Source organism: Anneissia japonica, unplaced genomic scaffold (assembly GCF_011630105.1).
Source record: "Anneissia japonica isolate Jap-2015-1 unplaced genomic scaffold, ASM1163010v1 scaffold287714_len2871179_cov188, whole genome shotgun sequence".
NCBI lineage: Eukaryota > Metazoa > Echinodermata > Crinoidea > Comatulida > Comatulidae > Anneissia > Anneissia japonica.
In genome coordinates this window covers 2106112-2118992 of record NW_022755542.1, presented here as the reverse complement: position 1 = coordinate 2118992, position 12881 = coordinate 2106112, and the positions used below count along the sequence as shown (strand labels likewise).

At 35.4% G+C, this 12881-nt stretch overlaps 1 protein-coding gene across 1 annotated transcript; it reads right to left on the bottom strand.

The window, feature by feature from the left end:
- Window positions 1–1123: 1123 nt before the first annotated feature.
- On the bottom strand, window positions 1124–12700 carry LOC117123670 (coiled-coil domain-containing protein 172-like). Its single transcript, XM_033269670.1, has 10 exons — window positions 12451–12700; window positions 11212–11297; window positions 10174–10290; window positions 9236–9401; window positions 8306–8407; window positions 7713–7815; window positions 6446–6620; window positions 4634–4825; window positions 2313–2467; window positions 1124–1936 (listed from the first exon to the last, which is right to left on the bottom strand). Exons 1-10 carry the CDS (start codon window positions 12527–12529, stop codon window positions 1900–1902), a joined length of 1212 nt encoding a protein of 403 aa, XP_033125561.1. The 5' UTR covers window positions 12530–12700; the 3' UTR covers window positions 1124–1899.
- Between the last annotated feature and the right edge of the window lie 181 nt (window positions 12701–12881).

Below are 12881 nucleotides of genomic sequence, written 5' to 3'. Positions count from 1 at the left end.
TATGGTTTACCATTTCATCAAATCAAGGTGTAGTAAAGGAGCACCAAAGTGGCCCCAGATGGAGCCCTCCTACGAATACACAGCACTCTTCTGACAGAGCCTTCGCAATACAGTCGAGTAGAAGGCAACCAAAACTAGCAAATTACAGCAACATAATAATTACTGGTTTTTAACTTGGGGATGTTCTGTAGACTCGCATGATGACACTTATTTTATACAATATCAATTCCGGACCCAAAAGTGTTCCACAGCCAGGCTCCACTACAAACTGAAATTTAAATAATCTGAAATAGTGACCCTGTTACTCATCGTTACACCAGTGGAGTAAAATGCAAAAAATGGCAGGAACTTCCATCAGTAAGCTGGCCAGGCCTTAAGCCGGGTACTCGTTACGCACAACGGTCAGCAGCCGACGCAATTCTAGGAAAAACGCAATGCGACGATGCGCGCGCAATGAATCATTTTTAATGACGATCCGATCAGACTGCTACCCACAATCAGCAGACGGCGTTACGTATTCGGATCAGCTGTGCGCTGGTCGTACGGTGCAGCGAGTGCCCAGCATCAACTTAACTGCAGAGCTTGTGTATTGCTACACATCACACAAATAACAATTAAGCCTTTGTGAGCAACTCTGGATTCAATCTTAAGCTATTGTTTCCACATACATATCATTGTAATATATGCCTCAAAAAACAACTTGGTACATTATTTGGAAAAAAATAGGTAACAGTTTCCCAGTACTATAATGCTATGTTACTGTATGGTTGTGTGATTGTGCCACCCTGTGCATTTTCTCCCCCCCCCCCCACAGGGCAATTTGCTGCTTTTAGTTTAAAGGGTCTATGATAGTCATTCATTTTCCAAAATATATCAACATGACTTTAGATGGGCAAATGTATGGACACTCCAGAATAACATACAGATGAATTATAACTGTTACTTTCCTAATGTTGTGTTTATTTTTTAATTGTATGTTATATTCTTGTTATTTTTTATTTTGCCTTATAAATATTATTCGGTAACAACAAAAATAAATAATATGCAGTATAAAGAAATTAAGCAACTTAAATTTAAAATATTTTTATTAAACTTTATAACCAAACATCAACTATTGCGATACATTATTAACATATAAAGCTGAATTTTTAGGCTATCAAGCAACATGCAAGATTAAACATTTTTGAAAATTGACAACCAAATAACTGTGAATTTTTGGCATTTTATATAGCAATTTTTATGTCAAAATGTCTTCAGCAGAGTGAGAAAAGTGCTGCCAGCGAAAATAAATAAAACCCTATGTGTGCAGCCCACCAACAATCCTAAGCTAAAAACCCCCTTGTCTTTTACGGGTTGAGACCATGATCGTCTGTAAAAAGTAATATTAAAACTGAGCATAAAGCGATATAAAACAGTGCATCAAGGTTTTTGGAAGCACACTGGAAACATCAAAAGTTTGGGTGCACCTCTCATTGTTTAATCAAAAATTCACTTTGGCCTTCCAACCCATTTTTATGCCCACCCCTGGTCTACAGGTACTTCAAATTATTGAACTGGGTTACCGGAAATCATACATGAAGTATTCCTACTACTCTTTGGTTATTATTTCAAAAGTTCCTAGTTATGCTTATTGAATATTCAGTGTGTACACAAAGTAAATTTAACATTTCACAAGAGAGAAAACATGGGTAAAGTTCTTTGCCCATGGACACAAGCCAATGGCCATTATGCGATATGAACTCCTGAACTTGCATTCGAGAGCATGGAATCCCAAGCAAATAGGCAAGGATAACTTTGATCCCTGCCTAGGATAGTTGAGTCTAGTGATACCTCGCTGTATAACAATTATTGATCCCTGACCCCACAGCTTATCAGTGTATATTTCACACAATCGGAAACTCAACGGAATCGAACCTTCTTGGATTGTGTTGGCATTCTGTAGAAAAGATGGAAATTTACCAAACATGAAAATAAACAACTTGTTTCAACTGCTCATGTCTATGTCAAAGATTAAAGCATATACAAATAAAATATATGAAACGTCGAGATCTAAATATGTAATATGGCTTAATAAAATTATGGATAATTTGTATGATTGTAAATATGTCTTCACCTGAGCACTTAAAACTGCAAGAGGGCTTATTACATTATGCTAATCCACTTTACACTAATACATAAGACACATGGTTAGTAAGTTACACTCATAATAAAAAGTGAATTTAAATTTATATTATATACTTGAAGGGGATAGAGCATGCACTTATGATTTTATTAAATCAGCAATATAAATATTCAACTACGATGCTACTTACACTGTATTTGTCTGAATTTTGCCCTGAGAAAAAGCACCATTATTATTATTGTTGCTGTTAGGCTTAGTGTCATTCACTTCATCCAGTGTAATCTCGTCAAGATCTTCAAAATCTTCCAGAAGATCGTCTAATTGAAGGTCAAAATTAGGAGCCACCTTCAGCAAAATAAATAGAGAAAGAACAGTACCAAATTAATGAAAAAAGTAAAGTAAAAAGACAGTAGCTCAGTATGATTCAGAAAAGCTGTTTAACACGTTGACTGCCAGACCTTTTTTAAGATTCCTCTCTGTGTGTCAAAACAAGTTTACATGTACAAATATACTTTTTTGAAATTTTATCTAGTCATATATCATCAAAATGATGAGTCTAATAAATTGGCAGGAAAATATTAGGGGGCAAGTATTCTCGTTGACGGCACTGTGATAGAACGTTTTATTGACTATGCCAAGTGCGAGATCTTGTCCGCTTTTTGCATGGGTTGGTATATGTTCAAAGGGTACCCCCACTTGTGCCGCTCGAGTGATTATTATTATAATGACGATGAGAATAAAGACAATGATGACGACAATGATATCTGTGAATTTCTCCACTACTAACATGAATGTTTCATAATAAAGGCCTAAAGAATTAATGTAAAGAATGTTGCTAGGGTCCATCAAATCAGGAGTGTAAAACCATACACACACACACACGCATTTGTGAAAAAATACATGTTGCGTGTATTCATATCAAACAGGTTACACGTTTCCTAAACAAAGATGCTGCTTCTAAACTCATGCATGCCTTAACATCCAGATTAAATTATTTATGGGGTTCTCTATGGACTGTTTCTCACATCAATTAATAAGCTTTAGCAATTACTCAACATCACTTCTTGGCTGGTCCATAGTTACCAACCTGAGAGATTTGAAATGCGTGACTACACCAGTTAGGTGGGGTGGAAGGGCAAGGCCCCGGTGTCAGGGGAGGAACCCTGGATGACCGGCTTCCAGTCATGATATCAACGGTATGACAATGAACATGCAAGAAGACCACATGCGACTGCTAGTTTCTACAAGTGCATGGTTGGCTGGGTTTTTTTTTGGTCGGGAAAGAGAAATTTTCTCAGTAAATTGATACTCGAATGAGATAACAAAATCTCTTTTAATGACTCAAGCTACTGCATGACCGTTTTTATATTTTAATAAAACCAATTTCTTTTAATTTTGAATACATTTTCCCATTAATTCGTGATAATTCGTTATCATGCATAGACTTGTGCTAAATGTGTTTCTCCAAAATGCGTGTTTCATACAATCACTTAGAAATGCATGACCGTCCTGCACGATGCGAGACGGTGGGTAACTATGCTGGTTACTGTATCACCTAAATTTCAACATGTCACCCCAATACTCTGTCATCTTCATTGGTTACCTGCCAGAAAGCAGCGTAGGGATTTCAAAATATATTGTTCGTTTCATCCATTCATCACTCATCTTCGAAATACATTTGTCAACGTATCATTTCATTTAATTTCTTTAGGCACGAGCGCCAAGGATATGCCCATCAATGAAGTTATCACTATCCTATGTGGCATATCAAACTGATAGGGGACTGAATGGACAAGTACACCGGAGTAACCCCCTACTCTTGCCAAATGCGTACACTGGGCCTATAAAGTCCTTATCCAAGAAGTCTTGTTCCACATTGACAAGTAAGACGTTTGAACCAGTGCCATGTTATAGCTTTAGGTTACAGTGGCCCTGACTTAAAAGCTTGGCCAATCAACTCGCCTAAGTCTTGCTTTTCAACATGTACTCATAACCTTAGATCAACATTTGATTTGACTACCCTTGGTTGTCCACATTGGAGATTAAAGTCATGTGGGGAGCATTTATTCATGGTTGCTGCACCTAAATTACGGAATTCTTTGCCATTATCTATCCATGAGTCACCATCCATCTGTCACCATCCATCTGTGTTTAAATCTCATTTAAAAACACTTGTTTTGTTCTTTTATAGTTTTCCATTCATTGCCAGCTACTGTAGCTTTCTTCTAGTTCTGTCAGGATAGGAGGTGCCCGAATCCAGGGATGGCCTGGACAGGGTACATTTTGACAGATCCCTGCTCAGCGACGAGGGCGTATCCCCATACCGAGTTTGGGTGCTGGCTTGGAGTTCTTCTTTTCTTAATTTTCGAATTACATCTGTCCACTTGTTTCTTGCACCTTGAGACCCTAGTATTTTGCACGGCACAAATGCCTATAACCTTTAACCTTTCTGGACCTGTTTTGATTGGTCAGTTGTCATATTTGATTAACACTCCAGAAAGCTCCACTTACCTGCTGCTTTTGAATTTTTTTCTGCATTTCTTGTCGTAGTTTTCTCAAATTTGGTTTTGGTAACTCAGATGGCACTGCTGTCTGAAGCTTCTGGACTGCCACAGAAGCTGAGGTTTTCATAGGGGGTGTCCATTTAAAACAGGACTGTTTGGTTGTCTTATTGCAACTGTGCCGGTTATTTATTGGTTTTCCCTGAAAACATACCCAGTTTTTCCGGATTAATATTTTTTTAAATGTAAATCTTACTGTTTACTTATGTAAAAATTCAAGAATTTCAAGATTCAAGATTCAAGAATGTATTATGTGTGCAAATGATTTTTTACTTTACTAACATTTGGAGGGTAGAATTGCTGAAACTTGTTAAGAGCTTGTTACATTTCTTGTACGATTTTATACCTCCATGCTTGTACGTATGTACAGGTATATCTCTTACAAATTAATCCATTCTTCATTTTTCATTAACATATTATATTGTCCTATGCCTTTTCCTTTTAAATTTATTAGCATTACTGCAAGTTTTATTTGGATGCACCAGCTTCTAGTGTGTGCCACTGTTCAAAAAGTAATTTGAATAAAAACTAAAACTGAAACTAATTAATCTCTATCATATATGCATTGATATAACTTGTGTACTTAGTAGAATAGATCAATGGGATAACAAGTAATGCATCTAATAAAGTATAGAAACTTATGAATGACACGTTTCGACGTGTCCCACTGTTTTACTATTCTTGACTCCGCCCACAATACTTATCAACTTAAAATAAAAGAAGGCCTTATTTATTATTTAATATTTATTTACTTACTTGTGGTAGCGGTTTGGCGCAGCAGTTGCGCTGCGACCTCTCAATCTTATGGTCGCAGGTTAAAACCTTAGCTGTGAATTTTTGCTAGTGTTCTTCAGCAAGTACCTACGTTTGTCTCCACCCAAGCAATATAAATGGGTACCAGGTAGGATTATGTGGCATTGAATGTACTAGTCTGAATCGGCATTAAATTTGCAAGCACAACTAGTAATATTCCCCAGGGAGTGGAGGAGTTTGCACTTTGCGTTGGTTTAATTATGGATCCAAAGACCAGTGGTATCATCAGTGGCGTCTTGTATCGCTTGGCAAAAGGCGTGGAATAGATCCCTATATTATTACTATTGTTGCTGTTTTCACTGAGGGGAAAACAACTACCTACAACACAGGTGGGCTAAGTAGACTAAGCATAAAATCCTTATCTGGCTACAAAATTTTCTAAATTGCATGTACAGCTACAACTACATGTACAAGTTTATTTGTAACAAATATTCTAGTGTTAATTAATACTAATTTTATAAAGTTTTGGCCCAATGTCACAATTTTCTGTTGCATCAGAATTCTTTTGACCACGAGCTTCTTAAATATTCTTGAAAAAAACAATTTGGTTCATCATATTTGATCAAAAGTATATAAATCTAGGTTTACGATTTTGTATACCGACAAGCAGCTCGGAAATGCCTAGTGATTCAAAACTGTGCGCTAAAAGTAATATCACATGATCCACCAGACGGATCTTATCGTCATAATAGAGGGACGTAACAAAAAATTTTAATATCCTGAAATTTGGCCCACAAATAATAATTACGCAATTGGCTATTGTAAATTGAATAGTAAAACCTGTCTAAACACCACCCCTCCTTATGAGTTTGAGTCCATCTCAGTTGGTAAATATAATATCTTTACATAACCAAACATAATAATGGCGTTTTGAATTCGTGCTCCGCACACTTGCTGCAGAGGGCGGTGTTCCAAGAACATTGCGCCTAAAGATAACAAATATCATTACCCATGTTTGATGAGTTCTCAGGTTGTTGCTTTTTCGTTGTTGGAGCTTTTCCGTTGATCTGCTGTGCAACTGTTTTTGCCAGAGACTCCTTTGTAACTCGTCCAACTCTAGTTGTAAGGCAGCGCACACACTTTCAAGAGCATCATCCTGGCAACTCTCGAGTTCATTCTGTAATCTAAATAAAGCAATGCTGAATAATTTTCATGTTTCATCACTTATATTTGTCTTCATTTTCAAGGCTTTACATATAGTAAAAATTAATCTGATATGGAATTGTTAATCATTAATAATGAATAAATATTAGAGGCTCATTAAATGTCGGTATTCACCAACAATAGTTCAAGGGATTTTACTTATAAATATCAATGTTTTTATATAAGTGAATTTATTTTTCATTTTTAAACAATTAATAATAAATATATAGTGTTAAGTTTTGAAGTAGTAGGTAATAGCATTACTGATGTCTGTTAAAATTAAAATCAAATGGCTTTTCCTGTTGGAAAAATGAGATCTGGTGTTTTTTTTTAAATGGCCTTATGCTGGGCACACACTGTGCCAGTGGACATGGGCCGACGTCATTTTGTAGAGAATGAAGAGGGACATGCAACAGATCATTTTGAATAACATTCAGGTCATTCTACCATTGACAATCATTGTTAAGAAATTGTTACTTGTATAGCACTTTTCCTTTCAGTTCCAGTCCTAAACTTTGTCTTAATCAGTGAAAAGGCTTGAAAAAAAAATTGATTTTGGCACCAATGGGATTCCATAGTATAATTTTCTTGTTTTCATCAACATAAAAAGTTTCTCAATTTAACCAGACACTGGTGGCGCTCTTCGAAAATATCTAACACTAGGGAAAACCAATAATTAGGGACTTGTGGCAAGTCCTCAAAGCGAGGGACTGAAACCCAGACCTCGAAGTTGGGAAACCAAACCGTTCCCACTGCGCCAAACCGTTTCTTACAGCGATGGACTCATCAGCTGTACAACAGTTATAAAACACAGTGTGTGCCTAGATTTACTGTGTTTACTTTAAGATCCATTACTTATTTTCCTAGTCGCTATGATATTGCAGGGTTAAGAGTTAAGAGTTCTAACAGTACAATTGCACCATAAAACCCAACCAAACGAAGTATGTGTCATAATGCTAAAAATAAGAAAAATAATAATAATGAAAAAAAAATAATAATATAAAATTAAGTCTACCGATGCATATTTCCTTTTATTTATTTAAATTTATGCGTTGGGTGCTGAATAAGTTTACCTTTTAAATTCTGTGCATGAGTGAGCTTTGTTTGCCACATCGTTTTTCTCCTTCTTCAAGTTACTTATTTCTTCCTCTTCCTTCAGCACAACTTCATCCAAGTCTTTGGTAAGGCAGTATGAGATTGTTAATAAATGCAAATTTCAATAGTGCTGGAGAATGATTCTTCTGCTTTTTGTTGTTTTCTTTGTTAATGTTAAGATATTTCATGGTTAGTTTTTTCTGTTAATGTAAAGAGCACAGAGACAATCTTATTTTATTATGTGTTACTTAAGACTAACATTATTATAATTATTTTTATGATGTTAGTGATATGATGATGATTATCATCATCATGGCGTTCACATCGAATAAATCTAATCCAAAAAAATGCATGCATATACTCTTGAGGATGATGATGGTGGTTATGAAAATGATGATAATAATGATGATGATGTGGTGTTGATGATGATGATGATCGTGGTGGTCGGAGTTGTGGTGATGATGATGATGATGATGATGATGATTGTCAATGACAAAGAGGAAATAACCAATCAAATTTTAAAATAATACTCTAGGTTACAATCACATTTTCTTTCAGGAAGTTTGCATACCTTTCATTCTCTTCTCCATATCATATATTTCCATCATTCTGGATTCTTTTTCTTTAGTCAATTCATTCAATATTTTTGTATGTTCTCTAAACTGGCTCATTTCTATATATAGATATTAAAAAGTTAATAAATATGACACAAAAACAATATTTTATATTAAGGCAAGACTTTTTTTATTCCTTGTTTCGCGTACATATTTTTTTAAAGATCATCTGAGGAGGGCGGGATAAAAATAAAAATAAAAATAAAATTTTGTTTTCTTATTTAGCAAATAGTTTTGCCAAAAACATCCAGACAGAGGAGAAAATAAAAATAAAATTTTATTGGTGAATGTAAAATAGATGGTTAAATGCTTCAAATTTATATAGAAGAAATATACATATTTTATCTTTGGAGATTTCAAGGCAGCAGAGGGTGTAATAAAAATAAAGAAAAACTTTTATTTTTTTCTGAAATTTACACTTTTTCATTGCGGCGGGTTCGCTAATTGGCCAAAAATAAATTTTTATTTTTATTTGAAATTATCAATATTTGCAGTCGCTAAACAAGTTATAAAAAAGTCTCGTCTAAACAATATACTGTACATTCTGAAGAGTGTATGTTATACACAGATTGTATGATTTGCAGTTTTGGAAACTGCATAAGATAATCTTTATGTAGTGAAACTGCACAAATAAATCTCCACAATTTTGCACTTTTAGGCCCAGCAGTCTATCCTTGATCAATTGCGCAGGAATTGCATATTGTCTACGAATTATGGAATTTTATGGATGTGGAATAAAAGATGTAACTGGTTAAAAAAACATACAACCACCAAATATTGATTGTGGTCAAGACAACAACAACGTTAGCGATGCCGACATGGATGGGGATGTGGAATACAAAAATTTGGTCTTGCATTTTACTCTCAGGATTGATGGTTACACATACCTTCTTTTAGCTGCTGCTCCTGTTTTTTCAAATTTTCTATTTCTGTTTGAGCCTGTCTTTCCCGCCCCATCTTCCCACTACCTTGCAGGTCATATTCTCTATTGAACCTTGCTAATTCCTCCTGGAAGATCTTTCTTCCATCTTCATGTCTTTCCCTAACAGATGACTAAAATATTTTTTTAAATAAAAATATTGTTTTTAGAAAGTGTTCATTTTAAGTAAAAAATTAACATACATATTTTTGTGTTTTCCACTCTATGGGAAAAATTGCTTTTTTCTCACTAGATTCTCACTCAATAATTGTAGTTTATTATTAAAGGTGTGTTTACGACTGGACACAAAGAGTCCAATTACCTCATCTATAGCAGGACATACAATCCCAGTCCTATATCCACACCACTTAAGTAGGGGTTCGGGGTTGCACCAGAGCAGAGGCAGATGGTTTAATTCCTATCAATGCACTGTTTACCCCCGCACTTTGTAATGTATTTTTTTCTTAGAAGGCCTCATTAATTTTATGAATAGTAATATTAAAATAAAACACAAAACTAATTAATTTTACATCTTCCCCTGCCCATAAATAACAACTTAATAAACAATCACAATACAATAATAGAAAATATTAAGCACATAGTGTACCAGATGTGGGGGGAGGGCCAGGCAGGGAGAGCAAGAGGCACACTAGTTAAATTCCAAGTGAAGAAATTTAATTGCCCTACAATAAAGAAAATGCGCCCTGTCCAGATTATCAAATTACATTTGAAAAAACCATGTGACATGCCTAAATATTGTGATGTCATCACATCATGACCATGCACATCGTGACTAAACAGTTTTTTGTCAACAAAAATTTGATAGTGTGGACAAAGCTAAGGTTAGACAGAATATTGAGTAGGAAATACATTAATCATATTAATTATCATAAATCAAAAACTCACCAGATTTTCTATCAATCTTTTGTTGGCTGTTTGAATTTCATTAAGTTGCTCCTTTAAGATATTCTTTTTACTAATGTACCACTGCAAATTCAGTTCTTCTTCAGATAATTTATTTGTCTAGTTAAAATAAAATGTATAGGACTATAAAGGTAAAGGTAAGAGAATAACCCATAACTTGCAGCGTCATTGAGCTGAATTACGTATGGGCGTGGTCTGTGACTAGTAGCTGTAAAGAGGCACGTCATGGTAGCTACACGTTCACATCAGTCCACGACAGGGGCTGAAATGAACCATAACATTGGGGTAACCCACTACTCTTCCGAAAGATGACAATTGGTTCTTTAAAGTGCACACGAGCCATTTTAAGTCCTTATCCAAGAAGTGGTTCTACCAACTGAACCATGGGCGAGGTGCGGCTGGAACCAGCGCCGCTGTTAATGCTGTAGCTTGATTTACCGCTCGGCCACTCGACTCGCCAATCTATGGTAAATTATTATTTCCCTCAATACAAAGCCACATAAAAGGAAGAAAAAAGTTTTGTTTGTTTGTTTTATTGATTTTTCCACACACAACATAAAAAGTACAGTGAAGACAAACTTAACTAAAGTAGAAAAAGAAAAAATCATATATATTGTAAATTAGAAATCGAATAAATAAGTACGGTGTGGATGGAGACTAAAATTAGTTTGTGCGAACTTTAAGTCATGGCCACCGGTTAAAATTAGAATAAAATGGAATTAGATTTGATGATGAACAAATAACTACATGAAAATCACAGGCAGTCTGGTTTAAAATTAAATTTAAGTTTAAGACACACTGCACCATAGAATATTTTTTTTTGACACAGTATAATTATGTTTTGATCTCTTCAGTCTCTTTATACATGTGGGAGCAGGGTCTCTAAAATTAAAATTACTGGCAAACAAAAAGTATTAAATATTGAGAAAAAATATACATATTTGAATATCAAAGTAAAAATAAGACCAATATAATATTGGAGTGTATTATTAATTTAAGCCTAGATAATGAATTTCTAACCTTGAGAAGCAGTTGACCCTGCACTGATGACCTTTGTTCTTGAATCTCTTCAAGCTTTACTCTTGTGCTTCCAATTTTTCTTTTGACTGTGCATGAGGAGAATAATACAAAAGGGAAGCATCAGATTTTATCTTTCTATAATATGATAAAGAATAAAAGGACTATTTTATATTACCATTTTCATTCAATTCATTTCTCATTCAATTCATTTTTTATGTTATTTACTTTGGTTCAGATTTGTGCATATTTTTAAAATACTTAATTATAATTTTTACTCTACACATCAAAATAAACATGTGTAGAGTAAAATTTGGGATCAATTTACTAGCCTGGACTTGATCAAATCTGAAATTTTTGATTCCCGGGCCTGCTGTCATGATCATGACCAATAACGCAAGGCAATTCCCTGCCAGTTTGTTAGAATGCGTTTGACGTTTGTTTTCCAGTACGCTATAGGTAGGCCCTAGGATGCCAACAATATGATGATGGACTGACAAGTCGTTCTGGTATTAGGCTAGTTAGGGCCTAGGCCTACTGGTAGACCTAGACCCCTAGCCTAGGTCAGATATAGGCCTATGATGTGTCAATGTTTCGTGCTTTGTGTTATGATGCCATTAGGATTAGTTTGATCACCTAGTTGATCAAAATTGCCTTTGCATAGGGTTTGATCGCGTCAAAGCGAATTCAATGACTGGTTACTGAAGCATGTGAAATGTACCAACTAAATTTGGAATAGGATAACGGAACAAAGAAAAAATCGGACAAGTAAAAGTAAAGTTATGAAGAGCATTAGGCCGACCAGCCCTCCTTAAACTAACGTTTAGAATACCGCACTTTCGGCGGTAAAGAACAATTAAAACCTCATAAAAAAAGGCAACTAATCCGTTTACCTATAATTGAATCCAAGGACACCAGTGTTAAACACCCAGTACTTATCCTTGATAATGTGTTAATCCAATTAATATAGTGAGATAACGTAACGTTCGAGGGCGGGTTGAGCTAATGAAATGTGCGAAAAAATAGCAAAAATAGCTGAAAATTGAACGTTTTGAATTAAATTATATGAATTCACTGCGATCAAACTATCCTAATGCCTTTGTCAGTTGTCGTGTTGTCAAAAAGGGAGACAGGCCTAGTAGCCTAGGCCCTAGCCTAGGCATAGGCCTAGTTAGGGAAGGCAGTAGTATATTACTTTCTCTGCCTAGTCTAGGCCTAGGGTCTACACACATCCATACTTACGGTCATTCAAAACATATTTTCGTTCTTCTGCCTTCTGCTCAGACTCCAATATTTGAACAAAAAGCTCACTAAGATTCATAATATTATTAACTCAAGTTTATCATCAAGTTATAAATAACAGTGAAAAGTTTTACAAAAGACTGCATCAATCGAGGTGCGCAAAGGGCATGGACAAACCGAGGACGTTGAGACCGGATGATCGATAAGAGCATGCAAAAATTGAGAGCCGATAAAACTGTGAACCAATCCGATTTATCAAACTGTCACATATAGAACGCCGTTACTGCCTTTAGTGGCTCTTTTCCGTTCGGCGCATTTGCTATTCGGCCATTTTAACATTACGTTCGGTGCTTTTACATTACGTTCGGTGCTTTTCATTACGTTCGGTGCTTTTTACATTACGTTCGGTGCTTTTACATTACGTTCGGTGC

Bases quoted from the DNA above. Each gene is read 5' to 3' on its own strand.
- LOC117123670 (XM_033269670.1), bottom strand. From the start codon at position 12,529: ATGAATCTTAGTGAGCTTTTTGTTCAAATATTGGAGTCTGAGCAGAAG. The intron at 8,408-9,235 runs GTATGTGTAACC...ATCTATATATAG, and splicing joins GGAGCAGCAGCTAAAAGAAG to AAATGAGCCAGTTTAGAGAA. The intron at 1,937-2,312 runs GTAAGTAGCATC...TCTTTTCTACAG, and splicing joins AAAATTCAGACAAATACAGT to AATGCCAACACAATCCAAGA.